The sequence below is a fragment of the Ahaetulla prasina genome, chromosome 3 (assembly GCF_028640845.1).
Source record: "Ahaetulla prasina isolate Xishuangbanna chromosome 3, ASM2864084v1, whole genome shotgun sequence".
NCBI lineage: Eukaryota > Metazoa > Chordata > Lepidosauria > Squamata > Colubridae > Ahaetulla > Ahaetulla prasina.
Window position 1 is genome coordinate 181,491,398 of NC_080541.1, and position 25,677 is coordinate 181,517,074.

The window sequence follows — 25,677 nt, forward strand, 5'->3', positions numbered from 1 at the left end:
ATATCCAAAACCTTTTAGGCAATTCCTTGAAATATAAGCCTGGAATCTTGTTGTGTTTCATTTTATTTCATGTTTGTGTCTCAGAACAAATCTTTGCACATTTCCATACATATGAGATTCCTCCTCCAGGAATTGCATATTTTGCTTTGATAATTTTTGAAGAGCTACAGAATGTTCGCACCTCCTTAAATCTCCTACTAAATAGATCTGTGAGTATAGTAGTTATTGCCACTCAGTATCTTTGCAAAAGAAGCTGTGCAACTGTGAAAACAGGAAGGTTAGAGACCACTTTGATTAATAAAGTTAGAATTTTATTTCCTTACATTTTTTTGACATCACAAATTGTGGAAATTTATTACACAGGAAAAAGTTCTTGAAACAAAAAGATTCAATTTACACTGTAACGAAAAATAAGATTGGCATGAGAATGAATCCAAGACTTTTCATATTTACAGATGGGCGTGCACAAGCAATGTGGAGTTGTTTTTATAGAACTAATTTTCAAGTCATTGATCACTATGATCTAGTAGTCTCCAGAGCCTTTTAATTATTTTTAGGACCCAGTGGTTGAGGGATGGAGCTGAGCCTGAAGGAAAAAGTTCTACTTGGATCTGTGAATTTTTCTCTGAACTGTCAAATCACAACTGAGCTTTACCAATATCCATGCTGATAATGGTAGATTATGACAACCATTAATCTTTAGTTCTTGTTCATAATGATACTAAATTTATAGTGGGAGAAATTGCTACTTGGGTACAATTTTGATTTTGATCCCTATATACAGTAATATGTCTTTAAGGAATCAATGTTCCATGAAGTACCATAATCAAGAAGAAATCTACTTTAGGTGCCTTTTTTCAGTCTATGACTTATAAAAACAAGTGGCTCAGAAATTCCCAAGGCAATCCATCTGACGAACTATCAATTTGATCTCAGGACATAACAGTCAGAAAGTTGGATATAAAAGCTCAACTCCCAGAATACTACTTCAGTCCAAAATGAACCCATGGCAATCACATAATGAATTATAATTAAATAAATTAGGCTTGTTTTGAATTTGCCCATTACTGATGAATAAGAATTATTCTCAATCGGTGATGGGGCAGATACCATGAGAAAGGGGACTTAATTAAAATGCTAAGACACAAATGGGGGAGATTGCGATTCGACACATTTTTGTCCAGGTTTTTTTAACCTGGTTACTTCATTTTACTCCTTTGTGAAGAGTGCCTTATATGGAATATGGCCAGTCCTTTTAAGGAATACTTCCCTCTATACCCACAGCAGTGAAGATCCAATTGTAAATCGTTTAGCACCATCTCATCTTCTTGGGATCAGAGGAGGAGAAACAACGGAAAGGAAGAGGTCTAAGAGAATGTTTTTTTTAAATATAGCATAGCATCCCAGACATTCAGCAAGTATCTCAGTCTGTTACACCCATATGTCTCAAAGAGGCCATCATTCCCCTGGATCTGAAAGACCTGTTGATTCCTGGGTGCCATGATGCAAATCTTCTGTTGACACGGGAGGAAATAAAGTCTACTGAAAAGTGCATTTCAGGTCAAAAATACACAACATAAACTATAAATAGATACATTTCCTTTGGGGAAGGGAAGAAAAGTTAATTTTGTACATACAACACAAAGATGCTTGTTTCAGTAGCCTCTGCATCCAATGTGCCGGCACAAGGGGAAATACAGATGAGATGGGCCCTGATTTGTGGGGATGAACCCATACTGAGAAAGTGGATTGTCCCATTTTTCACGATGAGGTGACCTCTGAACTTTGCCCATCAGCACACAGGAAATGGAGAAGGTGCTCTTACAGTGCTCTGTTGATGTCAAGAAACCTGGGGGAAGAAACCATATAGAGGATGGATAGTTATATATCGTAATTGGGACTGAGGAAATGATACCAAAACTGAGAATGACAATGATTTTCAAACTTGCAAAATCTCCTATGCCAGTCAATCTCAAATGTTTTGAATGGGGCAATAGGAAGTGCCTTTCACTGTATGATTACTTAGTGCATTTAAAATGTGTTCTATGTGATAATAAGCAGTGAAAATAATAAGACATATTAGTTATACGTAAGTGGTCACTGTTCCTGTCATCTAAAGATGCTTTTATTCTGACCCTCTCGCTGTTAGAAATAATGATGAAAATAAGGCACCTTAATTTAAATATGTAGGCTAAAATGCCATGCAGGATGCCATGGTGTAAAACAGAGAAAATTTCTTCACTTTCTAAGGGCAGGAAATTCATACCTGAGGGCATGACATATATATAACATCCAAGTCTCTGATGTGACAGCTTGTGAAAGGTATACTATTTATACCAGTGTTTCTTAACCATGGCAACTTGAAGTCCAGACATCTTCAAGTTGCCAGGTTTGAGAAACATTGATCTACACAATTCTGAAGCTGGACTCTTGGTGCATTAAGTTTCTTCTGGGTTTAATATGCCTATTTTGCACTGAGCCCCCATCTCTCCAAGGTCCCAATCACCCTGTCCCCATTTCAGTGTGTCTAATGGGGCCTGGTTCTGCCCTTTACACACCTGAGAGGGCAGCAAAAGAAAAAAAATGTTTAAGAGTGAATATATAGTTCTCCCCGGGAGGAAAAAGCATTATTTGGCCATGAGATATAGTATAGATGTATAACAGAAGTGGAACTGTTTAATAGCAGTAGCACTTAGACTTATATACTGCTTCACAATGCTTTACAGCCCTCTCTAAGCGGTTTACAGAGTCAGCCTATTTCCCCCAACAATCTGGGTCCTCCTTTTACCCACCTCGGAAGGATGGAAGGCTGAGTCAACTTTGAGCCTGGTGAGATTTGAACTGCCAAACTGCAGGTAGTCAGCAGTCAGCAGAATTAGCCTGCAGTACTGCACTCTAACCACTGGGCCACCGTGGCCCATTTATACAGTAATTATAGGCACAGTGCCCCACAATAGATGCCGAAGTTTGATAGTCACTCGGTCAACCCTACTTCAAAAATGGACAAAAAGAAAGGAATTCAGATTCCCATCCATAAATTTAAGATAATGTAGTTTATGAAAGAATTGGAGTTTGCCAATTATACTAGGAAAGAAAAGGCGCAGAATGGGAATACGCTTCTTCCATCTTTACTAATTAGCAGTTCTCTGTCTAAGGCTCGCCAACAGGCACTCTCCTGTCAAGGGACGGATTATACAAATTGGAATTATAATCCTTTACATTTTTCTGTCTACCTTCTCTTTGGGACTGAGCTGGGACAGGGGTCTTCAACCCTGGCAACTTTAAGACTTGTGGACTTCAACTCCCAGAATTCCTCAGCCAGCAAAGCTGGCTGAGGAATTCTGGGAGTTGAAGTCCACAAGTCTTAAAGTTGCCAAGGTTGAAGACCCCTGAGCTGGGAGGTCTACAATGGGAATGATAATAGTTCTATCCCTATAGCAGGTAGTTCTTAAAATAAGTACAGGTAGACCTCCACTTACAACAGTTCATTTAGCGACCATTCAAAGTTACAACTGCACTGAAAAAAGTGACTTATGACTATTTTTCATACTTCTGACCATTGCAGCATCTCCATGGTCATGTAATCAAAATTGAAATACTTGGCAACTGACTCATATTTATGACGGTTGCAGAGTCCTGGGGTCACGTGGTCCTCTTTTGCAACCTTCTGACAAGTGAAGTCAATGGAGAACCCAGATTCGCTTACTAACTGTGTTACTAATTTAACAACTGCAGTGATTCACTTAACAACTGTGGCAAGGAAAGTCATAAAATGGGGCAAAACTCACTTAACAAATGAACAACAGAAATTTTGGGCTCAATTGTGGTCACAAGTCAAGGACCAGCTGTATGAAAAAGAAAGGAGGGAGGGAGGGAGGGAGGGAGGGAAGGAAGGAAGGAAGGAAGGAAGGAAGGAAGGAAGGAAGGAAGGAAGGAAGGAAGGTTGGTTCATTTTAGAGTTTACCAGAAAATTCTCCTTTACTGAAAGGTTCTTCAGCCTTTCAACAGTTCCCTTTTGAAAACTTTTCAAAGCCATTCTCTATTAAATGTTCTACTTTACAAATTCAGTTAATAACAATGATGGTGTCCAAAGACTGCATGGTTACTGTGATACTGGATGGGAGAGAAAAGATGTTAAGGAAAAATGCTGCCCCTGCCTCTGCTGATTGTACATAAATGATTCAGGAGCAAAAAATGTACAAACTCCACATTGTCAACTAGCTTGTATGAATATTTAATAATGCAAAATATAGCTGGGGTGATCAGGCAGATTTGCCAAATCTGTGATGGAGTTTGATAAATATGGATGAATCTTTCTCCTTTCCCATCAACCCGTTCCCCACCCCCACCTCCAATGCCCAGAGTGGATCTATCTTCCAGAAACAGTCAGAAAATTGCATGCAGAGACGTCTCAATGCATGGATGTGACAGTGGTGTTGGGAAGAAAGGCTTAGATTTGTTAGGCACTAGGGAACCTTGGAATAAGCTGAGCCAGCACAAATGGAACAAGTGCCATTTGAACTACAGTGAGACAAGAAAGTAGTCTGATTTTGGAAAGAGAGAGAGAGAGAGAGAGCAGAGGACAAAACAGTATGACACAATAAATCCATCATGTGCAGCTGCCCCTTCCATTTGTTTATGTTAGTATGAAGTGTGCAGGGGCTCAATTCTGTTTGAGATTTTGCACCCACAGAAGGAGGTTTCAGGCTTCCCATTTTACAACTGCAATCCCTCTATTAAAATAAATATTAAAAACCCAGCTTCAGTGGAGAAAGAATGGTTTATTAAAAAAAAAAAAACATCTCTAGGGAGTAACTACAAAACAAATGGGTGGATGGACAGACTGCAGCTCCCACTCCATATGCTATTAGGAGTGAGCCCCCAAATTCTTGCAGCATTATAAACAAGCAAACAGATGGGCAGCTACATGTTACATATTTGATTTATGTAAGAATTCAGCAGAACCTCATTTAAGGTGTGATTTTTCTGAAGACTAATACTGGGGATATTTCAAGGCTTGAATTGCAAACAAATAGAACTTGACAATGAGTATATAGACAGAATAAAATAACAACCATTTAAAGGGACATTAACACTGTAGTGCAGGGGTCTCCAAACTTGGCAACTTTAAGCCTGACGGACTTCAACTCCCAGAACCCCCCAGCCAGCAGAGCTAGCTGGGGAATACTGGGAGTTGAAGTCCTCCAGGCTTAAAGTTGCTAAGGTTGGAGACCACTGTTGTAGTGTAACATTTCTAAAGATCTGGAAAAATATCTATTTTTATGAAGGATAAAGTCAGATCTCTCCTGAGCTGTACTCAATTCTCGATGACATCACAGACACAACCACCCAATAATCTTGGCAATAATATGAAGATGACTTGACACTGCATTCTTCTTGGATTTATTTGGATTTCCCAAATAAAATCCAATTCCCACAGCACTGTTATAATGACAAAAAATGAGACCTGTATAATAAACAGTCACTCTTCTTAGAACATAAATACTACCATTATGTGTTTGCATCCCTTTGTATGGCACAAGAGTCACTGCTTTGGGATGGATGGTCATATAAATAGTTTAAACCAAAATATATAAGTTATGGGGTTATATGATGACCTGATTACATTTCATGTTCTTCCCCTCCTCTGAATACCTATTGGCCTAGAAGCCTAGGATTTCCTGCTTATTTCTCATCCAGGTACTATTTGGGTACAAACCTACTTTACTTTTCAAAACCTGCCAAGCTAAGAGCTGTCTTCTTCATCCTGATGCCCTGCAGATGTGTTGGTATTGCAGAAAATCTTGAGAAGTTTTGGCTGGGAAATGTTTCTTCATGAGGTGCTCCTTGAGTTTGGTTGTTTTCTTGCAGACGTTTCATTACCCAAACTAGCTAATGTCATCAGTACTAATGATGTTACCTAGTTTGAGTAATAAAACATCTGCAAGAAAACAACCAAATTGAGAGAGCAGCAAGGACCCCTCATTTCAGCCTTGAGCTACAAATATTCTCCTTTATTGGTAAAACACACGGGCATCAAATGCTTCACAAAGTTTCCTAAATTGTTCTACATAATCTCAATTGATAGAAATGTTCAGCTTAAAAAGTAGACTTGCATTTTATTACTGTAATTTCCCTGATTAAAAATCAAAGGGGAGATGAAATGATAAAACCAAACAAAAGAAAATGAAGTTTGGTAAAAGATAAAAATGCAATGTTAACCTGACTCAAAAGGTATAGGTAGTCATTCAAACTGTGACATTCCTAGACAGAATAAGTAACTATGCCTTAGAAGAGTTACCCATGGAAGTGCCTGAGGTCAGGTGACTGAATTTGACAAACAGCTTAAAAATAAAGAGGACTAAAATTAAGTTGAAGAAGAGAGGTAGTTTCAATAAGAAGTTGCTTAAAACTGTGATAATACAAACTATTCCACAAAAGGGAAAGGTGGCTAATAGAAAAAGTGACAGGGATTAACAAGTCCAAGACAATGCCAACACAATTGATGAACACTGTCAAGGATAGTCTTGGCACACAACCAAATGTTGTGGACTATTGAGCAGAGTACCCTTTGGTTTATATATTGCCTGACCAACTAGTTAGGTAAATAGCCATTTCCTAACAAACACAGTCATGTCAACTCTGAAAGACGATACCATTTCCCTTAAAAATAAACCTTATCCAATTAAAGAAAGAAAGAAAAACACATCAGGAAAAACAAATTTAAGTTGTGTATAAAACAAGTAAAACAAAACACAAAATTATTCAACTACAAGGGAGACTCTAAGAAGGACTGGGAGGGCAGGCGAGTCGTTAGATAAGGCTATCTGGGAAGGCTTACTGGAGGATGGAGAGATTGCAGAGAAGCTAAATGGCTTTGCTATTAAGGCTTCATGACAGGTGTTGGATAGAAATTCACTCCTCCTAAGCCATTTTTTGAGGCAGAGTTTTTGAAGAACTAAGTCAAAAAGAAGTGACTACAGATGATGGACAGAACTACAGCCAACTGTTAAAAACCAGCTTATGTGCATCCAAATTATATTTTTCAAATCATTTTAACACCAATAATATGCTCACAAAGATTGGTCAAGTCTCAGATTCAAGGAACCTACCATCTAAGTAGTAACACAAAGAAACAAATGAGGAGCAGGGGAAGAGAAACAGAAGTTACTCTGTATATAAATAATGTAATAATGTATAAGAGAACAACAGAGTTGGAAGGGACTTTGGAGGTCTTCTAGTCCAACCCACCCCCACTCAAACACGAAACCCTATACCAGTGATGGCTAACCTTTTCCAGACTGAGCGCCCAAAGCACGCACATGCACGCATATGCACGTCCGAACCCCCCGAATGCAATGCACGTGCGGCCCTGTGCATGCACCCGCCTCCTGTGCGTGTGTGCTAGAGACCCGAAGACCAGCTGGCCAGCAGGAGGTGCACGCGCATGCACAGAGGAGGGGTGATGGGGTGATGGCTTGTGTGCCATCAGAGAGGGCGCTGCGTGCCACCTCTAGCACAAGTGGCCCTATATCACATCACAGCCCTATACCATTTCAGACAAATGTGTCATTTCCCCCTCCCCCTCCGACGACCACGTCTGGGAAGTCTGTATCAAGCATGGCCACGAAGCCTCTGCAGCTTTGCCAAATTCCCTTCAGATTTCTCAGGGCAGGCAGGAATCCAAGGTGTGACTTCAGCAAATCAGATGAGACTTAAGGAATGCCAAAAAGCAGATACTTTATATTGGCTATGGGGTGTGGCTCCATGACTCAGCACTTATCCAGGCCTGCCCCTCCCTTCCTTCTGCTGACGTCGCCTCTCAGATCTCCGGAAGCGAGGATCCTCCCACTTTAGATTGTCTTCTGCTGTTTGAGAAATGGAGGGGTCAGAAGGAGTAGGTCCGGGTAATTCCAATCCCTGGCTGACTTCCTCTGATGGCTGCGTGTGAGTGAGGTTTGTTTGTTCATTCCTTACATCCCCTCCAGGCATGGGGCTAGGGCTGGGGGCTGGAGGCATGCCAGGCTGTTCCTCTTCGTTATCAGACTCTGAATCTGATAGCAGGCCCAGCAGGAGGAGGGAGGGGCCCGGCTGAGAAGAGGATGTCTTCTTAAAAAATCTCCAGTGTTGAAATACGCACACCTCTGGAGCAGGGTCTCCAACCTTGGCAACTTTAAGACTTGTGGACTTTAATTCCCAGAGTTCCTCAGCCAGCTTTGCTGGCTGAGGAACTCTGGGAGTTGAAGTCCACAAGTCTTAAAGTTGCCAAGGTTGGAGACCCCTGCTATGGAGGCAAGCCATTCCCCTGGTTAATTGTTCTAACTGTCAGGAACTTTCTCCTTAGGTCTAGGTTGGTTCTGTATTGTTATGTCAATTTCAAATCAATAATCCGTTATTATTTCAATTTCAATTCAATTTAGTTGTGCGTTTTTCTACCCATGCCATTGCATGCAACCATACAATACTTATTGTACTGTAAATATTGTACTATTTACTGAATCTGCACTACTATTAATCGTTTCATAGTTCCCATCACCAATCTCTTTCCACTTATGACTGTATGACTATAACTTGTTGCTGGCAATCCTTATGATTTATATTGATATATTGATCATCAATTGTGTTGTAAATGTTGTACCTTGATGAACGTATCTTTTCTTTTATGTACACTGAGAGCATATGCACCAAGACAAATTCCTTGTGTGTCCAATCACACTTGGCCAATAAAATTCTATTCTATTCTATTCTATTCTTATGGAGGAAGAAAATCTATTTCGGTAGGGGCTTCCATGTTCATTGGCAGTTCTGTGTCAAATGATATCCCCAAAATACTTGGAACAAGTTGCACAGGGATACGGAATATGACAATGTTGAGAAAATTTGCACCTGGTGGAATGTTATTTCAGTGCAGCTATTTACAGGCACAGGAGCTCTTTGGCAACTAGTCTTGGCAGCCCAAATGCCCAATGCAATGCATGAGTGAGCAGCAGGAGTCTGTTGGGCTTAATGATGGTCGTCAGCACTCCCCACCCCCATCCAAGAAACACCATTTATTCTCCTCCAGTTATAGCAACTTTGGCAACTTTAAGACTTGTGGACTTCAACTCCCAGAATACCTCAGCCAGCAAAGCTGGCTGAAGAATTCTGGGAGTTGAAGTCCACAAGTCTTAAAGTTGTCATGGTTGGAGACCCCTGACTTAGTACATCTTTCAGAAGATAATTTCTGGAACTCCAGCACCCCACAAGCTTGTTTTGTGTAAACTGCAGCAATTCTCTCTCACTCTATAGTCTACCAGCTGTTCCTGGTCTGAGCAATCAGATAGGGAGATATTCAGCTTCGGCACTTCCTTCCTCTCCTTTTCTTCTTCCTTAGTTCACTCCTGATTGTAATGGCTAATTTCCCTTTAGGCTTATTTTAAAACAGTCTTTGTCAATCTGGGAATCTCCCAAAAAGGACTGAATTACAAATCCCATTTTCCCCAGGTTTCTGACCCTGCTAGCTAGAGGTGATGGAACTTGTAGTCCAATGCATCTAGAACAAATATTGCTGCTCTGGAAATAGCCCCACCCAACGTTTACTTGAAAAGAAAATGAGCCCAACTTTTCTTCTTCATCACACTTATGGTGTACCATAATATAAAAGCAATATAACATATAACATAACATAATGTAATATAACATAACATAACGTAACATCACACCACATCATACCATACCACACATCACAACACACCACAACTATAAATGAAATTGTGTGCAGGTGAGGTTATCAGTACACACTGAGCCATAGAGAATAGTGAAAGTATTGGACAAGATTTCCAGAGATCTAAGACCTCATTCAGACGTTAAGCTTGCTAGGTGATTTTGGGCTACTCATTGTCATTCAGTTTAATATTTCATAGGAGGAGGTAGAAACTGCTTATATAAGCTTCATCTCCTTGGAGGGTAGGCAGGATATGAACAGTGATAATAATCTTAGTTTGAATTAAAACCGTAATAGTGCCACTACCACAATTCCCCAGATTTCTAAGGATTTGGTTTTCTGCAGCCTTTCCATGTTATATTTCCCATTCAGCTCTAAATTTCATCAGTGTTTCTAGCTACTTAAATAGGATATAAAGGTAAGTTGCCTTCAAGCCAAGCTCAATACTGGGCGATTTCATGGACACATCATCCATGTACCAGTAATTTTCTTGGCAGCGACAGAGAAGGCAATCGCTTCTGGAGTTATCTTCATATTCCCAGGCTATTGCATGGCCCTGGTATTCCTTGGGAGTACCCCATCCACTTATTAACCAACCTTGACCCTGCTTCATGTCTAATCCTACAAAAGGTTGACCAGATGCTTACATCTGCTGAGGAAAATACAAGGTGCACCTCCTAAGAAATTTCCTAAGTAGAATCAGCATGTTTTTAAAAGCTGTGAATTTGAGGCAGGTAGGAATGGAAAGCCTCCCCACCATCAGTAAGATCAGACAGGATGGCTGAATCTAAAAGTGCATGGAGATAAAGACATATCCACAAACTCAGTTGTTAGGGAACCACTGTATGGGGGTGGGCGGTTGCTGTGGTCCTCCTTCAGTGGGCTTCCCACAGATAATTGATTCATTTCTATGGAACAGTCTAATTGTGACTATCCATTCATTCCACTCCCTTCTCTCCACCTATGGCTTCCTTCCTTCCTTCCTCTTTCAGTTGCTTCTTCTCTCCCTCCCTCCTGTTCCTACACACTTTTTGCCCCCATCTGTGTCCCTTCCCTCCCTTTCCCCAGCAACTCAAGCAACCATTTGGCTTTTTATCTTGGGGCTGATGGTCAGCTTCCTGATGAGTCACTCTATTTCAGGCCAAACAAATGTCCTGAGGTGGCTGGAATGGTAAAATGCCTTGAGAAGAGCTTGGCAGGAAAGAGTAACAGCACAGTGTAGAGGGAAGTGCTTTAAAACGTTTGCAAACATGGATACAACAGTGCCAGACTATGAGGAAGACATTTTCCTTAAAGGTAAAGGTTCCCCTCCCACATATGTGCTAGTCAATCCTGACTCTTGGGGGCGGTGCTCATCTCTGTTTCGAAGCCGAAGAGCCAGCGCTGTCCGAAGACGTCTCCATGGTCATGTGGCCGGCATGACTAAATGCCAAAGGCATACAGAATGCTGTTACCTTCCCACCAAAGGTAGTCCCTATTTTTCTACTTGCATTTTTTATGTGCTTTCGAATTGCTAGGTTGGCAGAAGCTGGGACTAGTAATGGGAGCTCACCACGTTATGTGGCACTAGGGATTCGAACCGCTGAACTGCCGACCTTTCCATCGACAAGCTCAGTGTCTTAGCCACTGAACCACCATGTCCATTTTCCTTTTTTCCTTAGGACTTCAAAAAAGTGCTGGTATTTGCTCCAAATAAAGCCATCACTACTTGCACTGAAGGTGACTGGAGTCAGTAATGAGGCATCCTTATTTATGCCAACACTGGGCTGCAGCACTCTCAGTGCTGCTTAGCAGAGACCCAAGGTAATAATCCAGGACATTTAATTGCACTATTTTCCTCTCATGTTGCAAAGACAGGCCCAGTGCCAGGGTGGGCGAGCTTTCTCATTCCCTCCGCACCAGAGAGCTCTGCTTACGATTCATCCAAATCCTGTTCTACCTGTCTCAGCACCAGCCCCTTTTAGGAGGGCCCTTGGAGGGTGCAGTCCCTGATGTGCTTGCAGCGAACTCCACAAAATGTAGGTGTCTGCATGGGAGTGAGATTAATAGCTGGCAAAATCCTGCATGGTTCATGTGCAAACTCTATTAGCAAGGCTAATTCCCCTCAGGCAGCAGGGGTAGGCCAATGCCTCCCTGCATGCCTAGATAAACTGGAGAAAATACCTGCTGAAATTTCGTGTCAGGCTTGCTTTCCTTTGTGGCATGCCTCTTCCCCTCCCCAACTCTGAAGGGACAGGAAGCAACCCCTCCCAAATGTTCTGCATGCTGAATGCAGGCTGATAATATTCAGTCACATTTCCATCCAAGTCTATCTCCATTTGCATTCTTTCCGGCATTCTCCTGTGAATTATATGAATTTTAAAAACCGAACTGGAAAGAAAAAGAGAGAGAGACAGAGACACATGGCCAAACAGAATCAGTTGCTGATATTTTGCTTTTGGACTGTGGAATCTGGACTTGCACTGTTCAAAACCAGGGCATGCTGATATCTGTCCTAGGGCATCTAAAATGCAGGTGGCTCTTGCTTAACAACCACTCATCCAATTTAGCCACAGTTCAGACTTGCCAAAATGCTGAACAAATAATACGAGTAGTCTTTGGAGTTCCAGCTCTTGCAGTATTCCTGTGGCCATGCGATTATGGTCCAGGGGCTTGGCACTCGACTCATAATTACGATATTGCAGTGTCTCGTGGTCAAATGTAGTTGCCATTTGTGTCCTCCTCTGCCAACTTCCAGCAAGCAAAATCAATGGGAAAGCTGGCAGGAGGCACAAATGGTGATCATGTGACCACCCTCACTTAATGACACTCAGTGATTCACTTAATGATGGGAACTAGGACTTCTGGAATTTCCAGTGCTAAGTGGCTCAGTCATGTGGCATCATCACATTTTACAATCATGTTGCTCAATGAGAACAATTCTGATACTCTTTGCCCTTCTTAACTGAGGACTACTTATAGAAGAAAAAACTCCTTCAAGCCAAAAAAACCCTCCTCCTTAGTATCTATTTCAGCATGTCCAGGTTGTTTTCTTGACAATATTACTAGCCTAGGATTGCCTATTTCCTACTTTGCTTAGTTTTTGGAAGATCAACCAAAACCAGCAACAAGCTTTTATTTCACTAATAAGGAATAGAAGCAAATAGTGACACAAATAAAAAAAATATCTGCATAGAGAATTAAGAAAAAGGGGACCTCTGAGAATAGCATTTTGTGATCACTAACAGCCAATTGGGCAACTATTTACACAATAATCCATTTCTGGATTCCTACCAAGCATTTTTTTCAATGGTTTCAGCGGGAGAAGGAATGTATTTAATTGTTAAACAACTGAGAAAATGGAACCTCTTCTTATTCACAATGTAACTCAAAGTATGCTGAGGAATAACTCCAAGCTGAGATTGGTGCCCCCCTCCCAGAGAAGTGGATCATTCATTTCTAGACCAGGGAACATCTGGGAAAGCTGGACTGACCCTCTCTTCCTCGTTCTACATAACAAGGGCTAAAGTGTCCCCAGAGTGTCTGAGATTTGCCTTATGGGTTTCTGAGATCTGCACATAATGCAGATCCAGTTCCTAGTAGTACATATGCAGATTCTTGCATGAATGTATTTATTTATTAGATGTTTTTAATCCCACCTTTTAAATTGATAAGTAACTCAAGGTGTCGAAAATCCTGTATCCCTTCCTCCCCCTATTTTCCCCACAATAGCAATTCTGTAAGGTTGGTTGAGAGAGAGTGACTGGCCCAAAGTCACCCAGGCAGTTCTCAGGTCTAAGGTGGGACTAGAACTCACCATCTCCTGGTTTCTAACCATGTGTCTTACATGTGATTTAGACTTCTGTGCACGTCAGGGAATGTATTCTTCTGATATTTATCCACTGCTAGTATTACTCCAAACAGGATCTTGCACCTGTCATGGGCCTGGATAACCTCTTACTCTTTGTTGTCATCTAGTAGTTGCCCCAAATTTTGTAGCACATATCTGGGAGTCTTAGCCTAAGACAATCCCCAAACAAATTTGTTTCTTCACTCTATAAGGCACACACAACATATTTCCATCTACCTGCAATACACAATTTTCTGCCCTTCTTTGGCTATTTGCTGGCTGGGATGAGGGAAGTCAGGGCAAGTTACTTACCGTGACTGTTTTTATTCGTCCCAGTTGCCTAGTACAACTCCAGCCAGAACGATTGATTAATAAAGTGCATTGCTCCCCTTCATCACAGGGCTCCATCCCACACCACTGTTTATTAACAATGATCTGGGCTGCCGGACACCAGCAGGGAAGTCAAAGAAGAAGGAAACATTGAAGGTGAGGAAGGGAAAGAAAAGAGAGGAAAGAAAATTAGGCACACATTTAACAGAATTATCGATAAAACATGAGACTTATAGCCTTGTAAATTCATTTTACAGTGCAAACTTCCAGCTAAGCCAAACTGAGATATCTAGGAATTGTAGTCTGAAAACATTTTTGATGACCTCAAATTTGGGGAAACTCTCGTCCTTCCAAATGAGACTCTCTGATTCCTGCAGTAAGCTGCACACACACCCCACTCCATTTCTGGGAAGGGATCTCCTAGGATGGAGCTAGAATGAACAGAGCGTTGAGACTGCAGGGGTCTGAGCACCAACTCTCCAGAACAAGAATGGATTCGTGTTAGATCACTTGGAATTCTGCTGGGGATTTATTTATTTTTTTTGCCATTGGGAAAAATGTTTCAAAAGAGAGACCAACTGTACTGAGAAAAAACAGAAGCTGTGAAATGGGGAAAAAGCAGTGTAGAGGAACACCGTAAGGGGTTAAATGCAGAGCTGCAGAACAGGGATTACATCTATGGTGCTTTCTGCTGCAACTCCTTCAAATATGAGATAACCACCACCTGTGGGCTCAGAATAGCCTCACGTTCACCATACATATTCACCCACTCACAGGCCCCGTATATTTCTCTCCCCCCCCCACCCCACATAGCAACACTAGGGAGCATGGTACTGTTGCACAACCACAGCACGTAGCAACACAAGATAACAGATGCCTGGCTTCCAAAACCTCAGGAAAGTATCCTGCAAGGCCTGGAAAAGAGCTTTTTGCCATCACACATTCAAGTCAGTAACACTGGCTACCCACCAGCAACTGAGTAACTTTTGATCTCTCCAGGGCTACATCTTCCAGGAATAAAAACTTGGGGAGAGGGGCTGTGTGCCAATGGCCCAGGAAGCCAAAGCAAGCAGACTTAAAAGTGAGGTTGGCTAATTCTTTTGCTGCTTCTTTTATCTCTAATGAGTGGATGCGGGCAAAGTAGATGTTTTTGGTCCAAAGTCAGGGTTGCCAAAGGCTTTGGAAATTAAGCTGCAAGGGACTCGATAGTAAGTCAAGAGCCACACGTGGCTTTAGCAGCTCAGGTTGTTGACTTTTGATTTAGGCAGTGGCTGGGTCTCCTGCATTCACATGTATTTCTTTAATGCTCCCCAACACATTGAGTCAGAAGAAGCAGAGTTCTGCTTGTTCAGGAAGGAAGGAGGGAGAAAGTGCTCTACAGCTGTCTGAAAAATATTCCCTGGGAATTCTACAGATTAGTAAGAGGGGAAATGGAGGGGACCTCAGGGGAAAGGGGACCAAACCAAGACTGCCTTTCTATCAGAAACAGGAGCCCTTCCACTCAGGGAAAAGCTACTGGAAATCTCAATCCAGCTGCTCCGTTCAGTTATTATGGTTCATAGTCGTAGCACAGAATGTATACTCTCTCACATACCCACATTCACATCCACACATATTCCAGTCTTGTTTGGGCATCCAGAAATAAGGAGAACTGTGTGAGAACTACCAATAAGAGCTGCCCCCTTTGACCGCACAAGATAAAACAGACAGATCTGCAGGGGGAAACCATTTATTTATTTATTTATTTATTTAGTCAAGAATGTATTGGGTAAATAGATACAAATAGAAGAAATATTAGGACAAGGATGGTAGGCACGCTGGTGCTCTTATGCACCCCCCCCTTACAGACCTCTTAGGAATGGGGTGAGGTCAATAGTAGCCAGTCTAAGGTTAAAGGTTTGGGGGTTTGGGGAAGAACCCATAGAGTCAGGTAGTGCATTCCAGGCATTGACCACTCTTTTGCTGAAGTCATATTTTCTGCAATCGAGTTTGGAGTGGTTCACTTTAAGTTTGTATCTATTGTGTGCTCGTGTGTTGTTGTGGTTGAAGCTGAAGTAGTCATTGACAGGTAGGACATTGTAGCAGATAATTTTATGAGCTACGCTTAGGTCATACTGAAGGCGGTGTAGTTCTAAGTTTTCTAAGTCCAGAATTTTAAGTCTGGTGGCATAAAGGTATACTTTTATGGGTGTGCTTGGAAATACACTGCTGTCCACACCGGAAACCCTAATTCTTGCTCACATGGGACACACAGAGATTTCCCTGTGCCCACCAACCCCAGATATCATGAAGCTGGAGGCTCCTGTTCTGAACACATTGGCAGTGTTTCAAAGCTCAGGAGTCCCCGTTCAGATGAACATCAACCACTAAACAGGCATCTCTGAACTATCTACAGTGATGGACTGATCAAAAAGAAGTGCTGATGTATCTCCTCAGTGAGAGAGAGAAGTCTTGCAACAAGAATGTAAAGTAACTCTGCATTAGGCAAAAATTTCATGAATGAACAATGTTACATGCCAGTTGATTTTCTTGAATTGTAATGTAATTCCAGGGAAAAAAAATCTGTATTTTTTTCCCCAAGCACTTTGTCTGGGAGTTTGTTGTTAAATCTTGTTAAACACTGCCCAATTTCTTTTTTTAATAGAATGATCTAATAACACAAACAGAAATCTGTCTCTGCCAACACCAATTTGTCTATTGTTCGACAAATAGTAACAGTGTTATAAATGATTAAGGGCAATCGTTTAGTTCCTAACATGTCCAAACACTGGCAAAGGAGGAGTTTTTATGGGTCCATTTTAGTAAATGCCTTGATCGCATTTGGTACCCTGAAAGGCAGGGTACCAAATCCTTCAAAAGGTCACAGAAGACAAATGCCGCATCTCTTGTGTTGAATAGTGATGACAAAAAAAACCCCAAAACCCACCCAGGTTTGGGGGGGGGTTCCCCTTGAGTTACACTAACAAAACCCAATAATTTTCTAAACTTTTACTTTCTGGGAACGCCCCTTTAGCTTTAGCTCACAATGCAGCCTCTGGAATGGGAAAGCCATCACTGATGCTATTAAGTTGCTCTCAAAGACCTTCATGAGTCCCTGCAATGTTTTCTCAGCCATTTGTATGAAACTGCTGGTCCTCGTGGGCCAGACTGATGGATCTTTGGTGCAACCAAACAAGAGTGAAGGCAGCCTTGCTTTCTTACCATCTACACAGGCAGGTTTCGCTTTCGTTGTTCCAGCAACTTGTCCTCTTCGACAGGCACACCGTGCTGTCTGTCGGGCAATCATCCTTTTGGGATGGCTCATATCTCTATCCAGGGCTGTGATCTCACATGTCCCCACCTCCAGCTCCTTTCCTGTTGGGATGGAAGACAGATTTAATCCCTTCACACACAAAAAAGCAGAAAAAAATGCAGCTCTATTTACCAGAAAAGGAAATCAGGAGCTTGGACCCTGGGTCCTAAGCTAAAGAGAGTCCCTGTGGTGGCAACAGCTCTAATTTGTACAGGTGCCCCAGAAAAAAGATGGCAGGCAATCAATTCAATTGAGTAGAAGCAAATAGTTTCGAATCTAACAGATGGGAGTCCAACAAAATCAGTTTTGCAGACGTGTTGAGCAAGTACACTAATCGACTATGCAAAACTGTATCAACATCTTCTATGTGACTTCTGCTAAAAGATGACATTGTGTACATTCATACAGATTCACAAACCACACATAGGCATACAAACTCAACCCCTTCTCCTGTAACACCTTGGTATCCAGATATGCCTACGGATAAGTCTTGCAATATCACCAACAGAATTCCTGTGCTGTATTTCTTTTATTGGCTGGGAGGATATGATTATTTCTAAGGTGCTGGGGGTTTTGTATGCTCCCATACTGGAAAAAGTGAGCCCATTCAAGCTTGGCTTACTGGCTAACCTAATAAACTCTCCAACCTAGCCAAACAAGAAGAAATTCCAAAGCCATTAATCTGCACTACAGTGTTACGATTCATGCTGCAAGCTTTATTTATATATTAAGATCATGTCTTTGGTCTTCCTTTACAAGGTTAAGGCAACATAGATACTTCCTCTTCCTGTTTTGTCCTCATTTTAAAAAGTCTAGGTGATAGTTGCCATATAAGAATTGAAGCATTTCAATCTTAGTTTAATACCCTAGCTATAATATCATCTTTGGATATGACAGAAAATATTGAAGCATTTTCTACCTCTTGTCTCAGAGCCACAGAGATTGAATTTTAAAGAAATATTAGTTTACCATCATTGCACAACTCACATTTTGGTCCAGCATTCATAAATCCAGGTTATGGTTTGCTTGCCAAATAACCCAAAAAACCCGTTGTATTCACACAGCTAATTAAATCATAAGTTACGGTATGTTTTGGACACCATAACAGTGGGATCACACCATTCATTATACCAAAACCAAAGAAACATTTTGCAACTTAGTGTGATATGAGAAACAGACTAGAATCCAGATCTTCAGTTAGAGAACTACTTTCAGCATAATGAGCCTGTGTCTTTCTTTCCTTTCTCCACCCAAGGAAGTCCATGATAGAAGTGGGCAATGGAAAAGCTTCCTTGTGTTAATATTCATATTTTTCCATATTGATTTCTTTCTTGTATAACAGGTTGGCTAGATATTCCTTCTTAAATTATTGACTCCCTATACCTGCCTTCTTGATTAAAAAAAGAAGAAAAAATCACATGGATTTGTTCAACAACTATAGCAAGGGTGAAATCCAGCAGGTTCTGACAGGTTCTGGAGAACCGTAGCAGAAATTTTAAGCAGTTCAGAGAACCGGCAAATACCAGCTCTGGCTGGCCCCAGAGTGGGGTAGGAATGAGATTTTGCAGTATCTTTCCACTGCCACGCCCGCCAAGCCACACCATGCCCACTAAGCCACGCCCACAGAACCGGTAGTAAAAAATTTTGGATTTCACCATTAAACATATAGGCATTCTTGCTAATGGCCTGCTTATTAACTGCTGTTTACGCACAAACACTGATATTTATTTTTGCAAAGGTTACCCAATTTGACTATATTCTGGACTATAAATTTTTTGGTAATCTGTCTGAATTCCTGCCATATTTTGGCATGCTCTAAATATAAAATATTTGAAAAAGCGCATACTGTATTTATAAACCTACCCTTTTAAATAGGTTCAACCCCTTATCTGTTTCCTTGCTTCCCTTATTTAGGTGAGTAGCAACAGTTTCTCATTTCTTCAGTTCTTCTTCTTCTTCAATAGCGTTTTATAAAGGAAACATACAGTACGAGATCACTTCTATTTATACAGGCAGATACAGCAGCCTTTCCATATTTTTTGGAATTGTAATATACACATTCAATCTTTGGCTTGCTCTCTCTCCTGGAACGAGTTATTTGTTATCTGAATAAGTAGATCAGAGAGGCTAAGGCATTTCTATTAGAACTACATTTGCTGAATGTGATTTACCGTGCTACCTGTTCATTATTTTTGCTGCATGTGATGACTTAGGTCCTGATCCTCTCCAACTGTTTTGTGCTACTGTCATAAAGGAATATATTCATCATCTCCTGGGCTTTCCCATGCAACAAGGATCCATACCCTCCAGCATCAGCCTGTTGAACTGCCTGCTTGGGTTATTCTTGTGAGGAAATTCCTATAATCCAGCCTTGTGGATGGAATCTTGATTGCATGTAATTGTGCAGTGGAGCCTGTGTGCAGTGACTTTAGCCCATCAGACCCTTGTGCTCCACTTGCAGAACCCTTCAAAATCCTGGTTTTAAAGAGCTATATGTGAAGAGTGAATTGGATTTGGGTGCTATCTACTAACTTGCAGGCAATTTGAATATGGTGACAGGCATACAAAGTTTTCTCTATATCTTTCTGGTTTTGTATCTGAAGTCAGACACATGGCCATTTAGAAGAGAAGAGAAGAGAAGAGAAGAGAAGAGAAGAGAAGAGAAGAGAAGAGAAGAGAAGAGAAGAGAAGAGAAGAGAAGAGAAGAGAAGAGAAGAGAAGAATTGGAAGGGACCTGAGTCCAAACCACTGCTTAGGCAGGAAACCCTATAGCTGTGATGGCGAACCTATTACACGCTTGCCCGAAATGGCACGCAGAGCCATGTCTCCTGGCATGTACAGCATCGCCCATTCCTCTTATGGGTTTCTGGTGTGCATGGGTACACAACGATCACCTGGCCTTTGTGCTTGCATCAGTGCTGGAAACTGGAAGAGCTGATCTTCCATTTTCTGGCGTGAGCATGTGTGCTGGCCAGCTGATTGGTACATGTGCGGCAGTAGCCTGAAGACTTGCCAGCCAGTGCGCATGTGCACATCAGAAACAGGAAGTACATTTTCTGGCATGCGCTTGCCAGCTGATCGGTGCATGTGCATGGGCGGCACTAACCTGAAGACTTGCCAGCAGTAACCTGAAGAAACCGCAAGTACATTCTCCATCACATGCACACCTCTGGGCAACTCCTATTCCTGGCCTCGGCCCTGACGAGAGCACTGCCCTATAGCATTTCAGATGAATGGTTATCCAATCTCCTCTTTAAAACTTCCAATGTTGAAGCATTTACAACTTCTGGAGGCAAGTTGTTCCACTGATTAATCATTCTAACTTAGGTCAGGGGGGAGGAATCTTTTAAGGGCAAAGCAATGTGTTGGGGGCTATACAGGTAGAGGAATGTTCAGTTTGGGACAAGAAAAGCGCGTGGGGCTAAGAACTTCATCCTCACCATCCTCATGCATTTTCTCTCTTGTGTAATTTCTTTCCCATGCTGTGCACAATAGGCAAAGGCCATCCTCCATGCAATGCTGACTGGAGAAGTTTTAATTCTGCTCTTCATCATATTCTCCTTCTTCCATCTGATAACTGCTTAGCTGGATTATGGGAAAAAACAGGTGGGGCTGCTTCCTAGGGCTTTACAGTCCACTTCAAGATCCACTTTGACCTCTGTACAGCTTGCCAACTTCAAGTTTCCAAATTATGATTTAACTTATGACTAGCAGATCTTTAATGACCTTTACAACAATAACCCTACTAGCAGGAATTGCAAGATATTCCCTTCCCTCCAGATGGTTTAGACAGGACAGGAACGCTGAAAAAAATTGTATCTGTACATAGCAGTTGTTCACTGTGATAGCTTTTTAAGGAATGCTATAAAATGCCCAATTTATGGATCAAATATCATTCAACAAATGAAAACTAAGCCCTTAACTCTTCATGATCTGCCCATGTTCTAAGGGCCCGAGATATATTTGTATAGCGCAATAGATTGGAAAGAGCTACTCTGCAAAAGTTTAGCAAGAAAACATATCCAGTGGGCTAGTTTGTTCAACAAGAACTGTGTTGAAACCAAAGTTGGGAGAAAACTGCAAACATTCTAGTTTGGTGGTAGAGATGTGCAAATAGGCATTCTATCTTCAGTTCTTGGTCTGTCCAGGCTAGGTTGAGAAAACACTGCTGTCCCAAAGCCTTAAGGACCCATAGCCAGTCAACACCAAAAATTGTGGGCTGTTTTCAATATTCCTAAAAATACTGAAGAGAAAGTATGAACTGCTCTTCTCAATGTTTTTTTTTTTTTAAAAGAAATCTATCCAGCAGTTTATTTCTGGGCTGCGTACAAACACTCAGTTAAGTGGTTTCCCCCCCCCAATACCATTTTCTACAATGCTTGTGCAGACACTTCAAGGAAGACTACTTCATTCTAGTTCACTAAAGGCCATGTAACAGTACCTGAAGAAAAATGCATTTGTGATTACACCTTTCTACCTACTCCTTGCCTATAAGTAGATATTATAGAAGATATGTACACTTTGAAGCAATTCAGAATGCAGAGCGGGATAAGAACAAATCAAAATGAACACAGAATGAAGAACTGAGAACAAATAGAAAATTTTTGAAAAATATTGATTAAAAAAAGGTAAATGCTTCCATTACTTTAATTGACTATCTAAAAACAGTACATTAAGGGCTAACTACATTCATGTGCAATTTTTAACCAATGACCACCAGATTTGGGCTGTAACAATCAGGATGACCTCTAGAAGGCAGCAAAGAGATACATTGAGCTGTAACTCTTTCCTGCCATCAACTGGATATTTGCAGCCAAGATACAAGCTGCACCAAGCAAACCCATTTAGAAAGATCTTCCACCACCTGATATCCTTCAGAAGTGTTGGTCTACAAAGTCTACCATCCTTATACTTTTTCTTTTTAATGATGGGAGCTATAGCTCAATATCGTTACAAGTACTGCTTCTGAGTGGAACAGGCAGACTTAAAAGATTAACAGTTCTTGTAAACATGAGAAGTTTAAGTAAAATCAAATTAATGGATAATTTGCAATGATGTTTTTGATTTGTAATTATTTAATTAACAGAAACCCAAACAGAGCCAGTTTGGTGTAGTGGTTAAGACACTGGGCTACAGATTGGGAGGTCTACTCCCACTCTAGGCACAAAGCCATCTGGGTGACTTTGGGCCAGTCACTTTTTCTCAACCCCAGGTAGGAGGCAATAGCAATCAATTTCCAAAAACTCTGCAAGAAAACTACAATAACTTTTCCAGGCAGTCACCAGGAGTCAACAATGACTCGAAGCCACCTGTTACCCCTAAATTAGGTTACAAGCATCCATAATTATAGCCTTTCAGATGCTGACTTGTATATAAACATCATCCTAATGTGTGGCTCAACAGAGCCTAGAAGATATCAGGCTCTGCCTGCCTGCTGAATGATCATTTTGCAATTTGCTTGGCCTCGCCAATATTATGCTCCTGACTCTGGTTGGTCTATGCCCCAAGATACTAGTAAAAAGATAAAGCATACCCTACAAAACTGAAGTCTTTCCTCTGCTGCATCTGATCTAATCAAGCCAGAACATTGGAACAGAGTAGACACTTCATGTGAGCCCAACTTGTATAATTCCAAGGATAATTTGTTTCTCATTTAGAACAGACATTAAAATTTTGCATGTCTGCAGTTCATGTCTCATGCCTGCAGAGTCATAAAGTGTTCCCAAAAGTAGTTAGCTGTTTTGGTCTCGGAACGCCCCACAAATCTAATAAAGGAGTAACAACAGTGCTCCACTTTGCAAAGGCTAAAAAGGGAGGGATATGTTTTCTGACAAATAACATTTTTAAAATTCTATCATTTTTCTGTTCTCTGCTAGGATTTGTTGTTGTTGCTGCTGTTGTTTTTGTAAGTGATCTATCTCTTCCTCTACCATACCACTTTTTCAAATTATCAAGGTAATCAACAGCTTCCAATACTTTCACCTGCTGAATTTTGTACTATAGCACGGCAAATTCTCATCCTATTAGAAATGTCTACATAGGTTTTTATATAGAACAAAAGTACCACTCTTTTTTTTTTTGCATGTACAAATTTATGTACATTTCACATTGTACTGGAATCTAAATCTGAAATCAATGTACATTTCTTAGTGCAATTAATGCAAACTTAAAGGTTTTATTTAGAAATCTGCCAGATTTCAAACTCTGAACTTATTCAAATTGATAAAAATGAGGGGTGAGGTGGTTATAGTACAGATGAGATACAAAAAGGTGTTGTATTTAACTGGACAAAATGTTACAGTTTAAGAGAAAGCTGATCAGAACTCCTGCAGGAGAGGAGAAACAATTGGAAGCAAGGTAGAGAATTTCTGTGGAATCGTAATGGCTAAATTAGCTTTTAATTAAGCAAACCTAGAGGCCAAACCGTAACAGAGTTACTCATTAAGGTGCTGCAGTATTATAATAAATGTGTTGTGGTCTTTAAAATGCCACAAGGCTGTCTGTTGTTAAAATTTCATCTCTATTGGTTTTTTAAAAAAGGCTATTACTAAGTTTTAAAAAAAATCACAGCATAATACCTACTGTGCTCAAATTGTTAAGCTTTTCTTAGCAACCAGCATTAATATATCCACATATTCATTATCTATCTATCCATGAGACAGTAAATGTCACAGATTTAAAATGTTTGGCTTTGCAGAATGGTGGGGCTATGTTGTTATTGAACAAGCTTTAGTATAGCATTGACTTTTCCCTGCCACAAAACTATAACAATGAAGTGCAGATAATTTGCACCTTGGCTTCTTTGAAGATTGCCCAGTGAAGGAAGTTATACAGCAAACAGCCTTGTGACTTATAAGTGATTTAGGGGTTCTGGCAAGGTGGCAAGCAAGTTGGCACTGCCTTGAATCTTGCATGCCCGAGGCTAGCTTTGAATTCATAACTATGGTTTGATTGGATAAGCTCTCATCCTTTGAATTATTGCATAAATATTTAGCTACAGTTGTTAAACTGTGATATAATTAATGGATCAACATGGATTTGCACATCTCCCGCATCCTTGTTTGCAAGAGGCCCCCTGTTTCTGGGCTCTCAATGGGACATTTATGCTGACAGCGATCTTTATAGGTTCCTGGGGAAGTAAACATCAGCTCAAGATTTCTTCTGCAGTTGCTGGGGCTGGCAAGACTGTTACACAGTGTAGAGCTGGGAGAAAGAAAGAGGGAAGTCCAGAAACAAATCAGTTGCTTAACAGGGCATGTGCTTGCTGCCCAATAGGTTTTTTCCCCACTTCTCTCTGCCCCCCTCATACATACATATAAGAAATAAAAAATAGAAAAGCTGGTTACTATCGTATTCCTAACTTGTTCTGATTATCTGCTCCTTTCCCCATAACGTCATATGCTAGAAATTCTCTGCATCCAGTCACTAGACAAAGGATAGATCAGAGGACTGAATGCTTTATACTGACTTTCTCCAACTCAGTGGCCTCCAATTTTGGCCATTTGTAGTTGGAGTGGATGAATCTTACTGTTCAAGAGCAACTAGAGGACATCACGTTAGGGTGAAGTATGTCAATATGTTTGTGAAAAAAGAGTAAACGCTGAGTGATGAAGACTTTGTTGGAGAACAAAAAATGCCTTCTCCACATATTAATGGGATACATGCACATAGGTAAACTAGACACTTTAAACTTAAATGTAAACCCTTTGTTTATTTCACCCTTCCACAATCTGCCTCTCCTGGATGGGTTGAGACTTCAAGGGCCAAGAATTCCAGCTAGATCGTGCTGGCTAAGAATTCTGGAAGTGTAGTCTCAAGGCATCCAAGGGCCAGGTTACAAAAGAGTGGACTACCTTATTGTGAAACAGAATTCAAATGTATAACATTGAATTATTAAATCTCATACAGTGACCTGGAGGGAGTTATATATGCACTGTAGTAACAAATAGAGATATTGAATAAAATAATAATTTCAAATTTACAATCTCAGACTAGTAAACAGGATTAGACCCTTACCTTGGAATGATTTACAATCTCAAACTAGTAAACAGGATTAACCCTTACCTTGGAATGTAAGAAACTACCTTATACTAGCTTAGACCATTGTTCATCACATGAAAAATTGCTCATATTAATTATCAGGCAGAGATGTTTCCCAATCCATTTTCCATTATTTGAGCCAAGCCTACTTTGATCCTACAATTGAAATATCAATGGAGGTGGGACTCATAGCTTAACATGTAGCAGAACCTGGGGGGTCACAAAACCTTACATCACAATTTTCAACTGTACAGAGATGTCTCTTGGCAAAAAAATAAAATACCATGGCTAAATTTGAAGCAGAAAGAAAGTAGGAGGAGTCAGGAAGAAAAATTGGCAACTCTCAAAGCAAAAACAATGAGAAAACAATTTTGGCTAGACAGAGATGTTTTTTTCTAACCATATCTGCCTGTCTGCTATGATAGTAAAGCCTGCTCTAATTTTTAAGATTTCTCATTTGCAGATTCCCAAACTCAACTAGTC

The 25,677-nt window shown here is 40.8% G+C and overlaps 1 protein-coding gene across 2 annotated transcripts in view; it reads right to left on the reverse strand.

Moving 5' to 3' along the window:
• Positions 1–315: 315 nt before the first annotated feature.
• The window catches only part of LOC131194799 (chemokine-like protein TAFA-5), a 28,850-nt gene continuing 3,488 nt past the window's right edge, over positions 316–25,677 (reverse strand). The window contains exons 2-4 of one of the 2 annotated variants that reach the window (XM_058176234.1): positions 17,064–17,216; positions 13,845–13,972; positions 316–1,849 (exon numbers count right to left, since the gene is read on the reverse strand). In XM_058176234.1, the coding sequence (XP_058032217.1) occupies positions 1,841–1,849; positions 13,845–13,972; positions 17,064–17,216 (290 nt within the window). In that variant the 3' untranslated portion in view covers positions 316–1,840. The remainder of the gene's footprint in view (positions 1,850–13,844; positions 13,973–17,063; positions 17,217–25,677) is intronic. The other variant, XM_058176233.1, reaches the window with a different exon arrangement.